General features: G+C 34.3%; 1 protein-coding gene across 7 annotated transcripts in view; it reads right to left on the bottom strand.

The window, feature by feature from the left end:
• COMMD10 (COMM domain containing 10) overlaps positions 1–24323 on the bottom strand; it is a 161249-nt gene that overhangs the window by 65782 nt on the left and 71144 nt on the right. The window contains exon 6 of one of the 7 annotated variants that reach the window (XM_074360505.1): positions 21518–24308. The exons of the other annotated variants lie outside the window; for them this stretch is intronic. Coding sequence (XP_074216606.1) covers positions 24222–24308 — 87 coding nt within the window. The 3' untranslated portion in view covers positions 21518–24221. Of the gene's footprint in view, positions 1–21517; positions 24309–24323 lie in introns of those variants that run through there. 7 annotated transcript variants of the gene reach the window in all.

Below are 24323 nucleotides of genomic sequence, written 5' to 3'. Positions count from 1 at the left end.
ACAAAGTAATCAATAACTGTAGAGTTCACTGTTAAGCAGCTGATTTGGGTGACAGAATCAGGTGGGTTTTTTCTTCTTCCTTATACTTGTCTGTTATTTTTCCAAATCATCTATATTGATCATCTATTACCTTCAGAATTTAACACCCCTTTCATAAATATATATATCTTTGTGTTTTTAATGGCTGTTTAATAACTATGCTTACTTGGAAGGATCTGTAAAAGGATCAATTAAAATCCATCCTCTGCACATCGCTCCCAGCCCAAAGCCTTCTGAGTCCTACAATACTAATTTAACAAGTTTCACCTTTTTTTGTACTAAAGATATGGTGCAGGAATTATAGAATATGATAAAAATATGAATAAAATTATAATTTAGAACCTCCATGTTTAATTTATATCCACTTTAGAAAGTTCTATCTAGACATGTGTAATGTTTACTGGTGATTAACTATGAAGACTGTTATAACTTTCGTAAAAATATGAATCTTAGATAAAAATATAATCTAATATTTTAAAAACTGTTTCTATGAGAACATCAGATTTGTCTTAGGTTTGTACTGACAGCATGAGAACAAAACTTCCTGGTTCATGTAAATATTACATACATGCTACGTGTATTTTATGTGATCAGCTTCTCCTCACTCTTGTAGTGTAGATAATTGAGAATTAAAATAATCTTCTGAATCAACACAAGCATAACAGAAAATATTACTAAAAATATGTAAAAATTCAAATGTTCTCCTCAATGTAAAATCTTCTGATCAGTTTACTATCTATTCTTTTTCCAGTAATAAAAACTTTACATAACAGTTCAAAATATAAATCAAAGGAAATAGAATTTCCTTAATGTTAAAAATGCTTCTTTTGTATGTAAAAACATTGTATCAAGAACACTGGATGCTGTGTTCTTTTATGATTAAGCCTCTAATCTAATTGTAGAAAATTATCAGTGCTGTAATGGTCTGGGCTGTCTTACTTCAGAACAGCTGTCCCCTTGCTATCGAATTCTGTAAATGATAAGGCTTTTCCTTTCCCACAGGAGCAACTTCAAGAGCGGCTTTTCTAGTCTGACCACTCTATTAAGTAGGAAAGATACTGTTTTTCTTCTAGGTACTCAGTATATCTTCTAATATTCATACCAAAATATTCCTCACAAAGGAAATCTTCATTTGGAAAAAAACACACTCTGGATTAATCTAAATAGTTAGGCAATCTTAAAATAATGATTATAAACAAACGAGAATAAGGAAAAAAGCCATTCATTTTTAAATATAGAATACAGCTGCATAAACAAAATTGTATATTCTTCACTTTTAAAAATTGCTCCCTTTTATAAAACTCAGTTGTAGCAGGACATCACTTAATATTATTTTCTAACATATTCCCCTGAACTAAATGAACTTGACCATAACGCACCAATATTAGCTGTAACATTTAGCTACAACACTTACAATATTCTGAGGAATTATCTTTAATGTAAATAAACTTTATCCATATACTTAGATCTTTATTACATGCTGACTATACAATATAATTTTTCATTTCTCTTTTTCATATTCCATAACACTCAATATTGATACCACTCACAGAATCAACCACTATTTCTTTTCATTTACATATTTTAAGGTGTATAGATGGATCTTTTATTGAATTTTTTTATTGATGTATAGTAAGTTTACAATGTGTCAATTTCTGGTGGACAGCATGTTTCAGTCATACATACACATACATAAATTTGCTTTCATATTTTTTTCATTATGGGTTATAGAAAGATATTGAATATAGTTCCCTGTGCTATGCAGAAGAAACTTGCTATATATCTATTTTACATATGGTAGTTAGTATCTGCAAATCTTGAATCTAAAATGAAGCCAATGGCAAAATTAGAGAGAGCAAAAGTAGAATTATGGCATATCCATAAAATACACTCTCTCTCCAAGAAACCAAAGTAAGCAAAAACTACATTAAGGATTGTTTAATCACCCAAACTATTAAGAAAAATGAGGATGCATCTCTACCAGCATAAAAAGCTGTGCAGAGAAGACCTTCAATATTTCAGCCATTCTCCAGTCCAGTAACTGGTATTAATAAGCAGGAGTGGAGGTACAGGAAATCTACTTCACTTACCTCTTACATTGGGTTATAGAATAGGATCATATTTCTCCTAAATAATATGATAAAAGTTTGCTGACAAGGTGGTACATACTTCGCTGAGTACAATTCCATGTTATATATATCAAGGCCTGGGGTCCTGAGGCCATAATTTAAGCACAGATAAATGGGGAAATGGAAACACTAAAAAAGGAAAGGATCAGAGATTCCCAGATACCAATGCAATTCAATTTAACAAATACTGACCACCTATTGTTGCCTGTTTTTGAAGGTCCCAAAGAACAACTTGAACAAACTACTTCATTTCAGTAACAAACTACTTTGTTACTGCTTCAAAATGGCAGTATTATTTATCTCATTCAGTTGCAAAGATCAAATGAAGTGATATGGAAAGTGCCTATAACAGAGTACACACCCAAAGAATGGCTATTAATTCCAGTATTTTTATTAATTAACAAAACCAAAGTGTTTCCTTTCTTTGGTGACAGTATAAAAATTTCTTGTTTTCAAAAATTTAATTCCTAAGTCTGCAAAACAGCTCAGCATTTGTTCATTAATATTAGATGATAAATTTTATGACACTGGGTGCTGGAATTTTGAAGTAAATTACTCATTGTCTAGCTCACAAATATTAATTAAGGTCAGACTGTAATTACATCTTCTAATTCACTTGTTCATTTTCAAATCTCTCTATAGTTCCACTTTCTAGGAAGTTTGCTTCACTTAGGCAACACAAAGGTCCAAGAAGCAATAACTAAAGCTTTAAAGAAGAAATCTGACTCTATAAAGTCCAAATCAGACAGAAAAAAGCATTCAGACACTCATAATAATCAACTATGGTTTAGTCTTCTCTATATACTGGACTACTATTTTCTGTATAGTAAGATTCTATTTCTACAGAATGAGTTAGGGTTTAGTATTTCCATAAAAGCAGGTATTTTCTGAATAGGAAAATTTAAAACTCAATCCAAAAATTTGTTTTCAATTATTCTACTCTATGAAAAGAAATACATGTAAAATATGAAAAATTCCTTCTTTCCTCCTTTAATAATGAATTCAAGTATATAAATATTAAGCCTATGTAAAGCATCATTCACATTTACTCGGTGACACTGCATTTGCTTTAAAATATGAATTCACATAAAAAAGAAATACCACTGTATTATGTTTTCATTTGTGGCCCTTTGGCCACAAATTTTCTGGACTGTGAAAATAAGACTGATAAATAAACACACGTGGTATCTTCATTCCTCTAGAGGTATGTGCTGTATATCAAGGAAATGAGATGGCAAACTTCACTCAATGTAAAAGACCTCCGAAGAGCTTTCAAACCCACTCGTCGTTAACCCTTCTTGGGTCACAGACTCGACAGTTTGCATAACTGCTCCAGACCTCTTCTCAGGGGAAAAAAATGTGTATGCACATATACATACAATGTAGCAGACAATTCTGGAGCTTCTTAGACCTTCTCAAGGCAGAACCCATAGCGGTTAAGATTCCTTACACAGACCCTTGATATTCAGTGACTGTTTTCACAGTGACCCAAAGGTTCAGGGCCTGCAGTAATTTGTCATTTTACAGAGGCACACATTTGACTCACACAAAAATAAAGTAGAAAAATGAATGTGAAATGGCAAGTCACCCAGCTAGTAAGAGAGCCTGGCATTCCCCTCTCAGTTTGACTCTGGCATTTTTACAACTCATTATTAGTAGAATAAATATCAAGAAGTGCTTTAGCTGTAATCATTAATACATTCAGAAGGTCTCTGAACTTCTCATGATAAAAAGGGTACACCGTGCTTTCATATCCCAAGGCTCCTTGGCAAGTTATATCATGATGATTCTCTGAAAGAAAACAGGCTTAAAAAAGATAACAAACCAATATGAGAGATAAAGTATATTACCTCCATAGATAACTATCTATTAACATATTTATTAAATTTCCATTTTGTAGAAGGAATGCTAGTCATTGCGTAGTTCTGAGATAAAAGATACAAACCCAAACTTCTAAGAGCATTCAATATTATGCATCAACTTTATTCCTGAAAATACTTACCATAAAGAACCACATGACCAAAGTTTTATTATAGATGCCCTAAAACAAGTAGTTTTAAGTGTCAGATATATTTACAAAATTCTTTCTTTCTCACAAACATTAAAGTTCTAACATGAGTTTGCGGATAGCCTTCAATGTCTGTACTAACTTATATAACTACCTCATAGTAAAACAAATGATTAGAAATCCAGTTTATTTTCTTGAAATAAAGAAGATTGGCATCATAAAGTGTGATATGCCCATTATCTAATTTCAACAAAATACCAAGAGCATTCCCTGAAAGAGGGTACAGCTGGCATGGTTATTTTTTAAATATCAGAATTTCTGTTATACCTATAACCCTGGCCTACCATTTTACACCTTCCATTATCCATCTCCGCACCCCAATATCCTGTGCCCCAGCACAACATGGCATTTCAGCACCTCCTGCCATTGGAAACTCATTTCTTATCTTGACTCCTTTACAAGCCCCATTCTGCAAAAAGCCCCAGCCCCAGGAAACCAGCGTCACCACCACAAGCTTAGATATGTGCATATATTCATTTCTACTCCTTGTAAGGCAGAAAGGAGTCCAGGGAGAGGATTATTGCTTCTATTCCTAGAAGCTTAAGAGGGGAAAATATAGTTCACCCTCCACAGCAGCAGGTTCTACATCTGCGGGTTCAACAAACTCCAGATCAAAAATATTTGGGGAAAAAAATCCAGAAAGTTCCAAAAAGCAAAACTTGAATTTGCCAAGCATCAGTAACTACTGACATAGAATTTACATTGTATTTATAACTATTTACATAGTATTTACATTGTATTAGGTATTAAAAGTAATCCAGAGATGATTTAAAGTTTATGGGAGGATGTGTGCATCTTATATGCAAATACTACACCTTTCTATATGAGGGACTTGAGCATCCACAGATTTTGGTATCCACATGGATCCTGGAACCAATCCCCTGCAGATTCCAAAGGACGACTGTGTAGCTTCTGGCTTTTCAAATTGGAACTCTGTCTGACTATATTTTTCCATCAAACTACTGCTACAGATGGTTGTTTCACTCTAGGTACTATTTATATTACTCTGAGTTACATTCTGAATCAAATCAACTTTTGAGAGCAGAATCAGAAACTCAAATGTTATTTATCAAATTGTTTTTCAGGAGAAAGAAGTTAGAATTAAAATATTGATGGTTTCCTGAGTATGTTGTGTATGAGGCACTATACTATGTAGTTTACATAGATTCTCATTTAATCAACAAAATGAAGTAGGAATTAGCACTATCTAACAGGATGTAAGAAAATCAAGGCTCAGAAGGGTGAGTTAACTTGCCAGAGCTGGAATTCAAATGCAGTTCTATGTGATCCAAGTCTGTGCTCTTAGCCACTACATTTCATTATCTTGTATGTGTATTCCAGGGTTTAAATATCATTGCATAATATAATCTTATTTCATGAAATGTTGACTGCATGCATGTGTATGTGTGTATAAAATGTAATTACAAACAGATATATATAAAAACTTTTATGACCTTTAAAATCAATGTATTTAAAAATTTCCATATATTTGAAGAGCAACCGAAAAATTTCATCTATATATGCAATTTGAACCTCATAGAGATTCCTTTACACAAATTTATATTAATATATACTGAATAAAAACAGCAAGCAAAATAATAATCATTACCAGGCTCTTTTATTTAACATGACCTCCTAGTAACACATTAGGCTGCAAAACTGAAATTTTGCTAAGTTAATGGCAATTTCAAATAACATTAAAATAACATTTTATACTTCACCTTTCTTCCCGCAAATCTCTAGTTAAACCGCTAGTTTCTGGAAATTAGAAGAAAGGAACTGTACTATAGTATTTTCTCTGGAGAGATACTTTGTAAGCTATGATAATATTACAGCCTTCCTATTTTCATTACATTAAAAAATGTACACTATTGCTTTGTTTTAAAATTTTACAAAATTATTGTGACTGCACTTCATTTTGCAACTTCGTCTTTTTAAAATTAGCACTCCTTTTTGAAATTTATCTATCATGGCAACATAGAAGTCTAATGTTTCCATTTTGACTGCTTTATGACATCTCACTTTACAAAGAAACCTGCTTAATTAGCCAGTTAGAATAGACCGTAATACTGTTTCACTTTGTCACTATTAGAAATTAATGATTATCCTGCACAAGTACAAGGCTCTCTGGTTTTGACATCTGGAGATATGAACTGCAGGATCATAGGATTTGTACATCTCCGAAAATTATTAGGTATTACGCAATTGTTTTTCAAAGTGGCTGTACCAATTTACTTTGCCACCAGAAACGTATAAAGCAGTTCTCATTTCCCGATTTAAATATCTGGCAAATATCAGGCTCTCACCCATGTTTGTTACCTGATATTCCATTGGTTCATCAGTGAAATTTATTACTGATATAAAATTTTATCTTTCTTAGTGTTGACACTGTATTGTGATAATGTTTACATATTTTAATGGTCATTTTCAACTTGCTGTGATTCAAAACATTTAAAAACTTAGTTTTTAAGTCTGGATATATAATTCTTCTTTCTTAAGGAATGTTCCAGTCTGTCATAAGTTATGACAATGTCCGCTAAAAAGTGCTTGGCCTCTTCATCATAAAGTTATCTGGTTTTGAGGAGTCTATTAATTAAAAAGGACTTCTAAGTTTTATGCTATAAAAACATTTGGCACTTATGACAAAGGTTTTTAAAGCTATAAGAGGTATTAAAACTGGGTATAACTTTGCCTTTCCACATACACCTCAATAGAATTAATGATTTCATCCTCTGCTCATTCAAAGCACTTTATACAGTTATCTTCCTCAGTCCAATGTTAGTTTGCTGCTCCCTCATTAAGTTAGTTCTTTTAAGGCTGGGACTGTCATGTACTATCTTCAAGATGCAAGACACTAGAGTACCCGACAAACCCCACCTCACGTCCCCTTCCAGCACTACCCCTTCAAGGATAAACACTATCCTGACATCCAGCAACACAGATTTAAACTGCATATAAGTAAAACTACACAGGATGTGTTCTTTTGCCTCTGGCTTCTTTCACTCAACATTATATTTCTGTGATTCATCCATGGTTTAACACAGCTATAGTTTGAATATTCTCAATAATGTATAGTATTTCATTGTATGGCCATACTACAGTTTATCCATTCTACCATTCATGGACACGTGGGCAGTTTCTATACTGGAGCTCTCATGGGTAGTATTGCTATGAACACTGCTGTCCATGTCTTTTGGTGGGCATATATCCCCAGTTAGTTGGGTATATACCTATAAGTGGAATTTCTGCATTACATGGTATACGTATGTTCAATTTCAACAAACATTTTTCCAGTGTGGACTACCAAAGCCTAATTTCTGCACTCATTCATTCATTAATTCTTAAAAAATGGTTAAGCAAAAATGTATTAAGCAAAAATGCGTTAAGGTACTGTGCTTGGCACTGGTGAAAATGGCCAGTACCAAGTTCCTGTATCTCCACAGCACTCATTCCTTCCTACATTCATTTTCCTGAATACCTAAGGTATGCCAGGCACTGTACTACATTTGGAGACCATTAGATTAAGAAAGACAAAATCCACATCCTCTTGGTGCTTACATTCTAATGTGGACACAAACAATAAACTATAAGTAATAAATTAAAAAAAAAAAGATAGAATATGAGAGTGTAGAAAGTTCTAAGAAAAAAATGAAGTGGAATGGGGGAAAAGAATGTGGAGACAGGAAATAGGGTCCCAATTTAGATAAAATGCACAGGGAAGGTGCCCGTAAGGAGGTAAAACCTGGTTTTGAAGGAGGTGGTAATGATGAAGGTAGTGAGAGTAATCACATTAGCATATATTCTGCAAGTAGAGATAACAGGATTTGTGTTGATGAATTTCATATGGGGTGTGAATACACTGATCATGATAGTTATTCATAAATGTTTGACTGGATGAATAACATTATCTAACAATAAGTTTAGTTTGTAGTATGATCTATTACCTGCCAACAAATGTACACTCATTTATTAGGTGGTTTTAAGGCAGTTTTCAAAGTACTGAGTACATCCTCTATAATAACACTTAGACTGTATTTCAAACCTTCCTTTGTTGCATTCCAACAATCAGTCAATAATAACTTTGTAAATAAAGAATTATTGCTCTTCCTAGAGAAAAAGATTTATAAATAACACAAATAAACATGAGTATGTCTGTATATGCATGTTTACATATATATATATATAATCTTAATAACATCAAATGCTTAAGTTTAACAAAACAAGTGACTATATAAAAAGTTATTTTTTAATTAATATGTCACCATATCAGTGAATGTGTAGCTAACAATATCTTAAAGAAGACTGCCGAAGAGATCAGTCAAAAAAATTTTTTTAAGTACATAAAAACAAATCCTTTAAGAGAAGCCTTAGGGAAGTTAACTGTAAACGTTTTAATGAGTGTAATATGACTTAGGGTAAAATTCCACTCCCTGTGCTGTATTACCAACTGCTACTGTATTTTTAATGTTGACTTTTTTCTGAGTGTTTTCATTTTAATTTACAACAATTCAACAGGAGAAAGGAAACCTGGGTATAGATTCAGTAATACCACCATATACTACCAAATGCTAACCACATGAATGAGAAATAACAAGTAAGTCTCTTTAATTCTCTTAGTCTATTCTCTGCTCTCCAAAATGAGAAAAGTAATACTTGCATGCTACATCCTTAGAACTAAAAATCATACAGAATACTCTATAGCTTTGGTTTTGTTTTGCCAAGAAATATTATTTAGAAAACCAGCTTTAACTAACTCATTTGGCACACCACATTGGCATTTTACATGGTTAGTCGTCTGTTAAGACAACTTTTTCTCTTCTAAAACAATGAAAATATTAAGGGCGAGGTATACAAGGCCTTAGAACATACTTATTCAGAAAATTTTACATTTGATCTCTTGTTTTTATAAAGGAAGGAGGAAAATAAAGTAAAAATTTCCATACCGAATTATAAGAAGAGAGGAGAGTAGTTATTTATTAAATGAGCCAAAGTACAGCACATAATATGCTACCTGTGAGGGGGAAAAAAAAAAGAGGTGACTTAATCAAAGGGTGATCAATGACTGTAATCTAATTGTATAGCTTTGAAAGGCTTTAAGAGTTCAGACTTGGAAGAAAGTGAATGGCTATGGGAAAGGAATCAAAGATGATCACACTAATAACACAGGAAGAGTAAGAGTCTACTAAAACAAAAGTAAAAATTTAGAAAATTACCATTCACAATAAAAGACATTCCCAAAGTATGATCTAACAAATGAGCTCAATGGAGAAACAGTACACAGTTTTAACTGTAAAATACACAGTTAAAACTGTAAAAGCTTAAGAATGAAAGAGGTAACAGTTTACAAAAGGTTTAATAGAAATTGGTATGCCTCTGCATCTAAAGGATAAGACAGTGGGACAGTTCTGACAGTCCTGTTTGTTTTCAGCCACATAAACAGCCTAATGAAAGAAAGCTATACTATCCTCTACTGAGCAAAGAAATTGTTTTTACTTTACTTCAATTATTAAATGCCTACCAGGCAGATTGCTATGGTCTCTTCTCTCCTAAGTGCTTATAATAATAGACAAATAATAAATAACTGAAAAGATACCAAGTAGCTGCACCTCAAGTCAATCAATCAATCAATCACATTAATAACATGTACAAGGAAGGAGTAACTGCACATTTTTTGCACAGTGTGTAACAGGGAGTCATGAATGTTACATGTATAGGAATGTCTAGTCAAGAGATGTTAAACGAGGAAGCTTCCAGGAAATGATGGAATATCAAGGACTTTTTGAAAGAAAAAAGAAAAGGTGACCACAGTGTATTTGAGAGGTTATACTAGGGGTGAGAAAGGGCACCAAAAGTGAAATAAAAATATTATAATAATAAAAATACTATAACTACACAAAGCTGGTCACATCCCTAACCAACAAGAATAGAAATAGTAGCCTATAAGTTTCCTCTCCTAACATCAGTACTAAAAGTTTTATATGCATTAGCTCATTTAATTCACACATTATCTCATTTAATGTAGGGTCGTTCTATTCATTTTAGCAAAGAGAAAATTGAAACAAATGATGAAGTGACTTGATCAACTTCACCAGGAAGTGACACAACCAAGAGTAAAACCCAGTGTGACTCATAATGGTCGGAATGATTAAAGTCTCTTATTGCTAGAGCTTTGTACCATGTCTAGCTCAGGGTAGGTAATCATTAAATAATGGCTAAAGTAAAGCATGGGAAGCAATGCTAGAGGTGGGAGATGTGAAAAGAAAAAGACTGATTTCCCCCCACCTTGACTTGAAAATAATTTAGCAATGAGATAATAACCTCAGTAAACAATCTTCAGAATTAAAACAATAAAACTTTATTGAACTTTGTTTCTAAGTTGTTTTTACTTTCAGATACTACCAACATAAGTGATGTATGCAAACTAAGTAGGGAAAAGAATCAGTGAAGAGGGAATTCAAAATGTTTTAGAGAAATAAGAAACACTGAGAATAAATGGAAGCAAATACATAACCGAGAGTGTCAAGAAAATAAAAACCAAATACATGCTAAAAAAATGTCTAAACCAAATGAAAAGTCCTCAACTTTTTACAATATCTGTAACGTGAAGGTGAAAAAAAAGTAGTATAACAACTTAGTATCTTAAAAGAAGCCATCTTGATCTTGTATTTGTGTTACTTTATATTTTCCAAACTATGAAATAGAATACTATTTAGAAAGGAACATAAATATATACATACAAACACAACACACAGCATGTATATATGTGTATATGTGTATATATACATATGTGCATATACAAATACACATATTTGCATGTGTGTTTGTATATGTATATTTTTTCAACAAATCATGTTAACTGAATATGTAATTTTTTCCCCGAAAAGTCAAGTAACTGAGAAAGACTAGAAAAAAAAACAACCTAATGGAACAGAATGCTAGAATCTTTCCCTCCAGGTACAGAATGATTACTGCACTGTTTTTGGATGCCTGCAAAAATTCAGTTAACACCAGATGCTACTATAGGTAGTATGGCTAATTAAGACTTAATGTACTTTTCTGCTTCAACAATTAAATGGGAAAGACTGCAGGGAATTGTTTTGTATTGGTAGGAAAATTATATAATGGTCAGAAAAGTGAGAATAAAATTCCACGAAAAATTCTGTTTTCTTTCATTTGTTTGAGGACACTTTCATTACGAAGAATCCCCCTCCTTCCTTTTATTTGGAATTTAAAATTTATGTTGTAGGTTTTGGTGCTTTCAGAGTAGGAAGGCTCTGGATACACCAGATGTATCCACCGTCAAGGAAACTGATGTTTAATGGAATAAAAAGAAGAGCTGCTGGAGCTTGGCAGCCATTTTATTACCATCTGATTTAACAGCATCTAACAGAGATGACAAGTTTTATCACACACCTTTAACTACTAAATTCACAAAACAAACAGAAGGTTTACCATGGGAGGTAGAGAGTGATCAGACTATATCCTCTAGTTACTCTTCCAGTAAAACAGCATGTGTTATCTAAAATTGCTATGGGAACCTGAGAGCTCATAAGAAAAATGGAGTTCTAGTTGAATGTCTTCTTTAATATCTTATACTACGACTTCTATAGTAAATACAAAGTTTACATGCAGACATTTATTATAAGCCAGATCAAACATTAACATTAAAATGGAGTACAATGATGCTAAACTTTGCAATTTAATTACGGTGCTGAATTCTTATTAAGCATATAAGCAGTTTCACTGCATGATGGTTTTGTTTGTACATTACAGTTGATTTTTAACATATTCTGTTATTCAAATGAGTAAAAGGGAAGACAGATTTGTGCTCCAGTTTTCCTTCTGCCTACTATAATATAAGGTGGAGAAAGAGGGTATTTCATTAGATATTTTCTCCTCAAAAATGGCAGGTATTTCTCTAAGTATTTAGCACAAATCAGGAACCATATCCAAAAAAAATTAATAAAGAAGGTACAGAAAAGGAGGGGAGAAAATAAATGAATGTGAGATAAGAAATAATAACTTAAGCCTCACTGTAACATTTCCCTATGTGAACCACTCATTACTTTTCAGAAAAGTGTAATTTAGTGCAGTAGAAAGTGAATTTGACTGAGAGTGCAAATATTTAGCTTCGAGTCCCATCTCTGTCATTTACAAGCTGTCTAACTTTGGGTAAATCAAAAATCTGCCTGTCATTTGCTTTACAGACTTAAAACCAAACAGCAACTTCTTATTCTCTTCATTTAATGCTGCAGTGCAGTCAGGGTGTCAGTTTAGGACATTAAAATTATTTCTACAGCAACCAACCACAGCGTTTATAATTCTTTATATTGAATCAAAGGCAAGAGATTGGCTTCTGAAGGTGACCATCTACTAAAAGCACAAATCTCTAATATAGAGCAATGAGAAAACCAAAATGACCTGAAAATTAAACTGCTCCTTCTAGGCATCCTTTTCTCTCTCCAGCTGTGACTAATATTAAAGCTTTTCTCTTTCAGGGTAGCAATGGACATTTCTGAGGGTAACTTGACTTAAAGCCATAAAATGAAGTTTAAAAAAAACTAATCAAAACTGTGTGCAGGGTGTGTGTATATGTGGCTTTATACATGGAACTATGTATATATACATACACATATGCATCAAGCTAACCAAGACCATGTGTGTGAGACAGAAGAGAAAAGACGAGACAAGATACATCTGAGATCCCTCTTCACATCTCTGGTTGTCAGCTTCCCTCACAGGACAGCATCCACGGCTCTGGCTCTGCGCTGAAATGATGTGAGAATCAGGGCCTAGTACTTCAATTCTACCTCTACCACTAATTCAATATATCGCGTAGGCTAGTCATGTAATCACCCTGTGCTTCCGTACCTAACTGGATTCTACTCAAAGGGTAACTGGCTTCTTCCATGCTGGCCTTTGAATGGTCATTTATACTTTATTGCACTTTTGGAAAGGTAGAAAAAGTAGCAGAACTCTTCCACAGATTTTTCTATTTCTATAAAAATAAAACTGCCCTCAACTCTACTTACAATTCTTATTGGCACAAAAGATAAAAAACCAACTGTTCACATGAAATATAATGATATTTGGGAAAGTAAAAGAAGTTGCCTAAGGTGTTACTTTCACATTAAATCTGCAGAGTACATTACCATCAAATGAATGAGGGATGAATAGAATGACCTTTTTATGGTCTCTTCCAAAACTAAAGACTCTATGATTGTGAACAAGACTCTGCAAAATGTGACAAACAACTCAACATTAAAAAAATGCCACAAATGTTTACTGCCAAAAATATAAAAAAGGATAGATATTTGGCAGAAACAATTATCCTTCTTGATTATATACTTCTGATATAAATTACTGACAATCTACAAAGGGAAAGCATTTATTATCTAGATGCTATTTTTGCACATTTTGAAAGACAGGAATACAGGTATAACAATAAAAGCTTTATTTAGAAAATCATCTGTCACACTAAAGCAGTATCTATTATTTCTGAGGTTTTGCTTAGTATCTCCTTTTACTGATAAATTTGAAAATCTCTGCTATCCTGTATATGTGAAGATAAAAATTCATCTCTGCTATCCTGTATATGTGAAGATAAAAATTCATCATTTTGAATATACTATATTAGCCATTTTTCTAATCATTATATTAGATTGTACCAAGAAATTCATACATACAGATTTAGTATTTCTATGAATAATAACAGCATGGGGAATGTTTGAATATAAACAGCCATAGATAATCTACACTATCTACAGCCATAAATAAACTTTCTTTCTTAAAAGGAGGGCCTGTACAATATCAACTCTGTAACTGACTCCTTTATATCATGTGATAATCACCTACATTAACCACAGCAGCCATGAGAGTGTTTACAGATTTGGCTATTAAGTTTTTTATACTAGAAAGTCATCATCATAGTTCTGTGTGTCTAAGGTCATTCATCCATGAATTTATTCTCATTAATAACAAAACAGTTGAATTCCCTGCCTGCTTACCATAAACACATGTCCTCATATTAAATCAATCAGCCCACTACTGTAAAGGGCCACAAGTGATGACAGGACTTTTAGAGTGAAATGTTAAACATCTGACTGCAAAAACAAAATGAAAAAGCTTGAAATTTCATCTGTGGCTTAATTAGGCTCCAAGTTAAGCAGTCTTCCCCAAAGAAACCACATGGTTATGACAGAACTCCTTATAGCCACTAGCTACCTCTGTAAATATAGTTTATTCTGCAAGGATACACTTTAATTCTAGCATTTTATTAAACAGATTCTGACTCATACTTGATTGCGTGGACCTCATAAAAGGAACAACTAAATATAATTTTAAAAAAACAACACAGCAAACAGAAGCAAATTCCACTGAAGAATGATTTATGTCACAAAAATATATTTTCTTCAAGTTCAAGAAAATTTTCCCCATATAACCAATGTTATGAATAGCAATTAGACTTTCCAGGCTCGTTTGTAAAATTTGACGTGAGTCTTAATGTAGCTGAACTACAGAACCTTTCCAATCAGGGATGGCAAGGGACAGTGCTCACGACTACTGTTGTTACTAGTGAGAACTGTAATATCCAGTAAGCTTTCACTTACTGAGTACCCACTATGTGCTAGGTATTGTGATAAATGCTTTACATGATTTGCCTCATTCAATTTTCATAGCCACTCTGTGAGAGAGAGATTATTTTCATCTTACAGGTTAAAAAAAAAATCAGGCTTTGAAAAATTAAGTGGCTTGCCTAATGTCATACAGCTGGAAACTGGCAAAGTCATATCCAGGTCCATATGACTTTCAAAGCCCATGCTGTCTACCACTCTGTTATACTGCCAAGCTTCAAAATACCTACTTTCCTTTTCAGGGCCAAAATCTCCAGTCCTTCAATACAGATGATCCCAGCTACATATTAGAAGTAACCTTTCTGATGTACTTTGCACTGGATATAAATAATTAAATCCTACCAGAAGTAGTATTTTCATCTTTTAAGAAGGAGGCAATTTAATTCAACTGATTCCAAAAATGGTATATTAGATAGTGAAACAAAAGTAGGCAGAACAGCTTGCAATGGGAAGCAGATCAACCCTAGTTGGAGAGGACATCTATACCTGCCTCACTGACATCTTTTCTTTTCTGGGGAAAATACCACAAGTCTATTCAACTTGATGCTGACAGGGCTACGAATCATGTGGTCTTCCTTCCCCAAACCCTGGTGGCCAGGAGAACCGGGTGGGGCCAATACGTTTTTTGGGGTTCCCCCCTGCCTGGAGATTTTTTAAATTGTCACTGGGTAAAACAATAGTCACTCACATTTATCTGAAGTCTGGAACTAAAAGAATGATAGACATTTGGACACATGCAATCCATGGAGAGTATCTGCCAGAGAATAAAGCCAACACAGAGGAAAGCAAAATAGAGCAAGGCAAAGACAAAGTCCTGGGGATATAGATTGAACCCTTTCATCCTGCCATGACTGAGGTAGAGACTCATGTCTTGTTTCAGAGTAGCTATTAGAGTCAATAAATACTGACTGAGTAATCCGTGTTAAGTCTCCACCCAAAAGAATCCTGGCTAACATAGGTTTCGGAGAATTTGCTCTCAAAATGATCTTCCCTCTGGAGAGTTTGCATTAGTTCTTTTCTTTACCTAGTTCAATACCCCAGGATATGGTAAGCAGAGAGAAATGAAGAGAATCAATTTCAATTTCAGGTCAAGGATGATTAGTAAAGGGAAAATACAGGGATACAGAATGAGGCTGGGGCGGTTAAAGGTAGTATTAATTTTCCTACCTAAAACATCCATGTACAAACACTGGAAATAGCATGATTCTCACCCATAAGCTCGTATTTTCAGTCATGACGTTTGATAGAAAACCACAATATATAATAAGGCAGTAACAGTATAAAAAGTGCTTATTACAAATCAAGAATAATCCAGCAAATGTTTCTAATGTGTTTAACTTTTTAAAATACACATTTTACATGATTTAAATATTCTTTTTAAGTGTTTCTCAACTTGAGTTTTATAGATTTAAATCATACAAAAAATAAAAATGAAGCTATCGCCAAGTTTCATAGAATTTTAGGTTTGAATTTTCATGCTCCTCTCTTTCTGGATTAATTCTTCACCTTCAAGTATTAGTTGCTTTTCTTTGTTAATATCTCAGGTACAAAAGTTATATATAACTAAGATATAAATAAAAAGTTAATCTTAAAAATGGGGTGGCAATATACCATGATGCCAATTCAAGACGATCTAGCATTTACATTCCAAAGAAACTAGGACTCTTGGTTACCAATGACAGAAAACCTAACCCAGACTGGCATAAGCAAAAAGGTAATGCATTGAATCATAAAATTAAAAGTTTGTGAGTAGGGATGGCTTCAGGCATGGCTGGATTTAGGCCTCAGAATGTGTCATCAGGACTCAGTTTCTCTCTCTCCATCCTCAGTGTTGGCCTACTCAAGCTCCATGTGATATGTGAGGCTGTAGCTGCTACAGCCATCTTTCAGTACACTGATACACACTCATCCAGTCTGAACCAATCAAAGTGTGTAAGGAGACACAATGTGCTGACTGCCTACATATAGGTCACATACATCATCTCTGAGTTGGTTGGTGGGTGTGGACTTACCCTAAGAACAAAGAAGGGGTAGATTCTTCAGAGGAAAACCAAATGGATGTTTTTCAGAATATCGGGAATACATGCCCAATATAAATGAAGTCTTTTCATAATAAAAATTATGTGAACAAAAAATAGCATCTACAAAAAAGTGCTTTGCGGTTTTTAGAGTGCTGGAAAAAAGAACAATTTCTTGAAAATAGTATTCTCAACTAGATTTTCATTGTTTATTTCTGATACCAGTACTTAAATAGAACTAAAACTTCTATTTCCCCCTTTCAAAGCCCCTTTTACAATATTAACTGAAATTCAGGGTTTTGACAGCTGTGGCTATCAAAAAAAACAGGATATATTTCCAAACAGCTAGAGATTAAGCCCAATTATTGCCACACATAATTGTCATCAGAGTTCTTGGTTGCAAGAGCAGGTGTAATCTCTGTTAAGCAAAAAGGGACACAAAAATGATGAAGCTGAAGAAACAGACCTGGGAAATAAGCTGGAACTAAAGAACACTAGGAGGCCAGGGCTGCCACCGAAATGCTGAAGGGAAGTCGGCTTAGGGCGCCTCTGCTGAGAACGCTGCCACCACCACCACTGCTGGTACCAGTACCTCCTCCGAGTGCTGCTACAGACACTAGAGGAAAGAATTTGTAACTCTTCCCTATTTCTCCGCATTGCTTTTTTTTCAGATGTGAAATTTCACTGAGAGATTTCTACCCGGTTGAGCTGTGAGAGGGACAACCTGCAGCATTCTGGCTTCCATAGGAGAAGGCCTCAAGCACTCAGAATAAACCCTAACATTTAATAAGCCCATATAATAAGAATAATGTAATTTATTATCTCGTAAAAGTATGGCATAAGTAATTATGTGGCAAATATTGTTTTTACTGTATGATTGATAGATCATCTTCATTAAAAAGAAGCACAACAAAGGTATTTCCCAAGTCACACAATTATTGGTAGAAAACAGGCAAAAACTGATTACTCTCAATCAACTCTTTTGGCTCCAATTCCAGTAGAAAGAATTCCTTAAAAATAAATCCCATCTCATCCCCTCCCTCACCAAATTTATCCTGCCTGAATAAGTTAAGTCATATAGGCTTAATAAGGCAATCAATGAACTTAGAAGACAATCAAAGCTCGACCTTCCAGGGTTGACGATGGCAAGCTGTGGACAAGTTACTTACTTCTCCACCTTGAGTGTAATTGGTCAAGTAGTCAGTCTCATTTACTGCAAAGTAAATACTAGTGTTCATCTAGGTTAGTTTCCATTACAGCTATTGGAAACCCATAGTCAATATTCTATTGTAAACTGACAGAATAATGTGTTATCTCACTCCTAAAGATTCCCATCCAGACTATGGATCTATATACTTAGAGGGAAAAACCTGTGACTTGGCTTCTATATTACCACACTGCTTTTTTGATTGCAGCGTAAAGTCCATTATTACCCTCTTAGAATTCAACCCAAGACACAGAGCTATAATTTAAAGAAAATAAAGAATAAGATATAAAGGAAGTATTTAAGAGGAAAATTTGGCTTACAACATACTGTTGTTGTTTTAATTAAAGTACAAGTTCTTGGAAGCCAGCAATTTTATTTATAAAAAAGCCTTGTTAAAATAAAATCAGATAGAATTTAATTACTACAATATGTTTCTTCAACTCAGTTAAATATAAACTACATTCATTTCTACATTTCTGTTGTGAGTTTGAATTAGAATATGCTGGGAATACAGTTACAAGTAAATGTTAATCCATGAAGTAATTAAGAGATCATTTGATCTGCTTTGCAGTGGTAGCCCAAATTCTGTCACTCTTCTTTGTCACAGTCATATGTAGATAGGGATCTTTTGTTTTTGTCTTTTTGTTTGTTTGTTTGTTTTGTTTTTATAAATTGAAGTATAGTCAGTTACAATGTGTCAATTTCTGGTGTACAGCACAAAGTCCTCGTCATGCATATACATATATATGTTCATTTTCATATTTTTTCATTAAAGGTTATTACAAGATATTGAACACAGTTTCCTGTGCTATACAGAAGAAACTTTAAAAAAATCTATTTTTATATATAGTGGCTAACATTTGTAAATCTCGAAGTCCCAAATTTATCCCTTCCCATCCTCTTTTCCCAGTAACCATAAGATTATTCCCTATGTCTGCGAATCTGTTTCTGTATTGTAGCTGAGTTCATGATGTCTTTTTTTTTCTTTTTTCTTTTAGATTCCAATATGAGTGATATCATGTGGTATTTTCTTTCTCTTTCTGGCTTACTTCACTTAGAATGATGATCTCTAGGTCCATGCATGTTGCAATGCAAATGGCATTATTTTATTCTTTTTTATGGCTGAGTAGTATTCCATTGTATACATATGCCACAGTTTCTTTATCCAGTCATCTGTTGGACATTTAGATAAATAAAAAATTAAAAAAAAAAAAAAAGAAAAAGTGTCTATGGTATGTAACTATTATGCATTATTGAGTACAGTGCTTAATAACTCTAATAGAAGAACTAATTATTTGCACCTCCAGTTAACACTTATTACACTGCCAATGAAAAGAAGTTTTCATAAAGTTCTAGACATATTGATCTACAGAGCAGGTGGGGGGAAATACAGTTTTTCACTTATTCAGTCATTTCTTCAACAAATATTTCTTGACCTCCATACAAGTATCAGGCCCTATGACCACTGAGATCCCTACTTTCTAGAAGCTAACATTAAAAGACAAGGGAAGAAAGACATTAAATAAATTACTGCAAATGTGGCAAGTGCTACGAAGAGAAGGTATAAAGGAGAAGGACAAAGCAAGGTCAGGTCAGGTCAGGGAAAACCTCTCAGGAAATGACATTTGATAACTGAGCAGTATGCTGGAGGAGTTGGGGAAGTCAAGGAGAGTGTTTTCCAGATAGAGAAAACAAAACCTATAGAAACCCAGAGAGGCAAGAAAAAATTAAGTATACCTGACAAAATGAAGGAAGTGCATATAACTAGAAAAGAGGAGCAGAACGATGTGAATGTAAAGCTGGGGTTATGAGACTCTCTCATAAGGTGATGAGAAAGCCAATGAGCATTATTAAGCAGGAAGATAAACTTACAAAAGCAGTTTCGGTTATAGCAGAAACTGTGCTGGAGTTGTCTAAAGATCATGAAAATAAACAACTTGTTTATAAAGGTCGTGAGAAGAAGAGAAAGAGGGTGATATCTCAAATAGCAGATGGATTCATTTATTACTTTCATTTGATGGTTGGATTCATTTGAGCATGCTTAAATGTTGATGATAAGAGGCCAACAGAGAGGAAGATGGAGGGAGACAGGTCACTCATAAATGGAAGAGAAGGAACTCAGAGCTCAGGAAATCACTAGGCAACTTATCAGCCAGTATGTTATGTTCTCCAGCAATGCTTGACGGCAGAGTAAAGCCAGACAGATTCACTCAATAGTCAGAATTCTTAGTGGTGGTGCAAGGAAGTCTAGGTGGGAAAGAACTTTAGGACACTGTAGAGAGAGTAAATGATGGATTAGAGTGCATGGATAAAGAGGAAAATAAAAATAGTAACAATCAATTAAAGAGATCTCAATAAAGGCAAATAGGGGAAAGTAATCAGAGGCAAGATGTCTGTATTTGTTATTTCAAAGTTGGAAAATGTCTGATGATGGCTCAAAATGCACCTCTGCAATGGGTGGAGATCAATGTTAGAGCTAAGTAGGTCAAGGAGCTTTTCCACCAACAGCCCCCTCTTTGCATAGGACTCTTGTTCTTTTGTGATGTTCTGTTGGGTTAAGAACTCTAACAAGGCAACCTGGAAAACTCCTCCTTCCTCCCTGCCACATCAAGGCCAAAGAGAAAGCAGAGTGGGACCTGAGAGAAAGGGAAGACAAGGAATAGTGTGCCTGAGCCTGCTTTTCGTTTTCCAAACTTTTTTTGAAAGATACAGATCCTTTTGTTCAATTAATATCTACCATGGAAACACAAAAGGTAAAACAGGAAAGTACAGCTGGAAGCAGGATCGGAGGCCTTTAAACTCCCCTTGCCCCATCTCCATCTTCCCATAACCTTGTATCTAGCAGCCACCTAGGACTTTGGAGCACAAACTAACCTTTTGTTTGAAATGAACAAAAAAGTAAAAATTCCATACACGTCCTTGCTGGCATCATTGTGATGGATCACTTAGGTTGAGACAATATAGAGATCTGTGGGCACAAAGCTCTAGCAAATCATGAAGAAACTGTTTTACATCTCCCTCTCCACATTTAGCAATAGGATCTATTTGTCTTTGGAGAAAAACCTGTATGTACCGAAGTTTCATTAGGAATTCTGTGTATATAATTGCATTCAATTCTCTCAAAATTCTTGTGAATAAATCATATCATTTCCATTTTGCAAAACAACAGTTGAGACCCAAAGAAGTCAAGTAACTTGTCCACAGTTACAAAGCTAATAAGTGAAGGGGTGAGAATTCAAAGCATCTGATCCCAAAGCCCCAAAGTCCATTACATCACATTGCCTCCAAGTTCATAAATGCTACACTGTTCCTCTATTATCATTTATATATAAAATTCTCTGGCTAAAAGCCCATAAAATGTTTTCTCATACAAACATTAAAAACAGCTCAACCCTTGAGAATTATCATGTAAATTTTTTGGGGGGGGGGGTAAAAGTGCATAACACAGTCATTCTAACAGATCTCGGCTCAATCTATTTTCTTTTGGTAAATAATGGTTCTCTCTGCTGCTGCTAGAATAAAACTTGATGTTGCCTCTTTAGTGTTGATTATGTCCTAGTTCTGCATCTACATGATTGGTGAGGTTCTATCCTAGGAGTTAGGCTAAACCAGTATTATTAACCCAGAAGTGCTGGCTGGAGATGAAACCCCAACCACTAAACGTAAAGGTAACACAGGTCATGGAGACAAATATTTGAGAAAATAATCACTGAATAACAGGCCATGAGAAAAAGGAGCCCAAGTTAATTTTAATTATTCTAGAGGAAAGTTAATTTTAATCAAGAGCTTCAGGGAAAAAAAAAAGTCAGATGCATAATTAAGAAAAATAAAGTAAGTATAGATACATAATTAAAAGGGAATACAAAAGAACATGCTAGACTAAAAAAAATAGAAAACTATGAACCAGATAGGAATATCTGTTGTTCTTCTACATGTGACTAGAGTTAATAAGTACATCTACTGACCTTTCAAAATAAATCCAAGTAAAATGAGGCCCTGGGATATCTCATCATCCATAAAACTGCTTTCACTAGTCATTTATAGTATCTGTTCTCAAAAGCATCGTGAACACAATCCTTTCATGTTTGGAGTTTAGAACACAGTCAACTGTAGATTATTAACCATAAACAGGAGACTGATCAAAATAATTAAAATCCACACAAATTCTGAAAGAAATTTGTATTTGACCTAAAATAACACCAATCTCCTCTGTCATGCATGGAAACACATAATCTCACAAATATTCTACCCCCATTTCCGATCAGCACTAACACTATTTAGGTATAGCCCTATTACTGTTTAATATTCAAATGCAGTAACGGTAGAGACATCTCTCAGGTACCACAGATGAACTACTTCGCAGTTATCAGCTTTGCAGAAAATCCAAAGCTGAATGTAAAATTCCTATTCATTCATTCATTCATTCAACAGCTATTTACTGAATGCTTACTTGTGTCTGGCACTGAGGTAACTACACTGGTGAACAAAACACCAATGTCTACTTCTTTCAAACAGCGTTCTCTCAGAGCAGAACTTACTTCTGAAACAAAGTCACAAGTTTAAATTGAACACTGCTTGGAATCTTTTTACCTTTATTAAATTCAAGGAGGCCTATAATTCACTTTCATAAGGATACAGATTATTTAAACCCCTCCAACAGTCCCTTGGAGGTCTGGGAAATATCACATAAAAAATAAAAACAAGATTGACCTTCATTTTAATGAGTTCATATTCTATGTAGTTATTGAAACTTAAGGGCACTGAGCTAGCTAAATCCAGATTTTTAAAACTACTTCAGGCATTCAAATTGTATTCTCAAGTAGTATGCTAAGATGTTTAGATTTTAGGTCCTTGAAATTGCTTTTTTGTTTAACTCTGACATTGTCCCTTTAGTCTCCCCTATGAATTCCAACATTCCACATTTCAACTATGATGTTATATATTCTATGTCTATGGTCATTATTTTCTATATTCATCAATGAGCCAACAGCCATTCTCACCAACAATGTATCTTCATGATTATGTAATTAACTTATTATTTTCACTTACCTTCTGGACAACCTGCCTTTTTCCACTTGGCTGGAATTTTAATCTCTTCTTACTTGACTTTCTAACTTTTTAATCTTTGTGGGTATCAACATTAGTTTAAACCCCCAAATAGATTTTTCTTTTAATCCTTGGTAGCCTTGGTGTTTTCCCTAGAATACTGTTTTGTTTCTCTAAATTTCATTAACATCCAAGCAATCTCCTAAATTTCTTCGCAATAATAAGTTTCCTCTCTGTGTAATCTTAACTTTAATACAGTAACAATTTTAATCACCTTAACTGACTGCTTCTTTGGCCAAACTCGAAACACAGCTGAGTTCCCCTTGACCCTACATACATACACACACACACACACACACACACACACACACACACACACCCCTCTTTCCATTTCTGTAAATAATACTATCATTCATCTATTTACACAAACCAGAAACCCAAGAATTACCCTTAATTTCTCTCCTCTTTCTCCTTCACCTCCCTCCCCAACTCCTCAAACTTATAAGCAGGCTATCTACTTTCAGGTCCTAAAATAAAGATTTTTCATCTTGCCTCAAGGGCCATAAATATTTAATTGTCTCTACTAAAATAATACTTTCCCCTCCTCCTCTTAATAGGCCTCATTCCTTCTCTTTATTGGGTTTCAACTTCAATGTCATCTCTTCAAAGCCCACCATCACTAACAGGGTTTGGTCTCTGACCTTCTCAATCTTCTTCCCCTTGTGTGTGCCCTTCACGTGACACACTTCAACTCCAAGGACATGATTTGCCTGTTCACCAGTTTGTCTATATGTGGCCCCCAGGAGAATGTAAGCTCTACAAGAGCAGGAGCTACATCTGTCTTACTCTTTATTTCCAGCTGTAAATACGCCTGGCACATATTACATATTTAGTAAATATTTGCTGAATATATGAATAAAAATAATGGGAAGTTTTGATGAAGAAATGGTGAGATGCTGGCCAATTTTATAACATACTACCACTGTGGGAAACAAGACCATGGGTACCAGAAGTTAAAGATCATTTTTTTAAATTAAAAAATCTTCCTTCTCACTCTTACCTTGATGACTTCAAGTGGGGCTACCAAGATCTGTAACAGTGGTTCTCAAAGTGTATTCCTGGACCAGCAGCCTCAGGATCACAGTGCCTTTTCAGAATGATGGTTCTCTAAAAATATTTGTT

This window comes from Camelus bactrianus, chromosome 3, assembly GCF_048773025.1.
Source record: "Camelus bactrianus isolate YW-2024 breed Bactrian camel chromosome 3, ASM4877302v1, whole genome shotgun sequence".
In the NCBI taxonomy this organism is placed as follows: domain Eukaryota; kingdom Metazoa; phylum Chordata; class Mammalia; order Artiodactyla; family Camelidae; genus Camelus; species Camelus bactrianus.
This window is presented reverse-complemented; position numbering and strand designations above follow the sequence as displayed.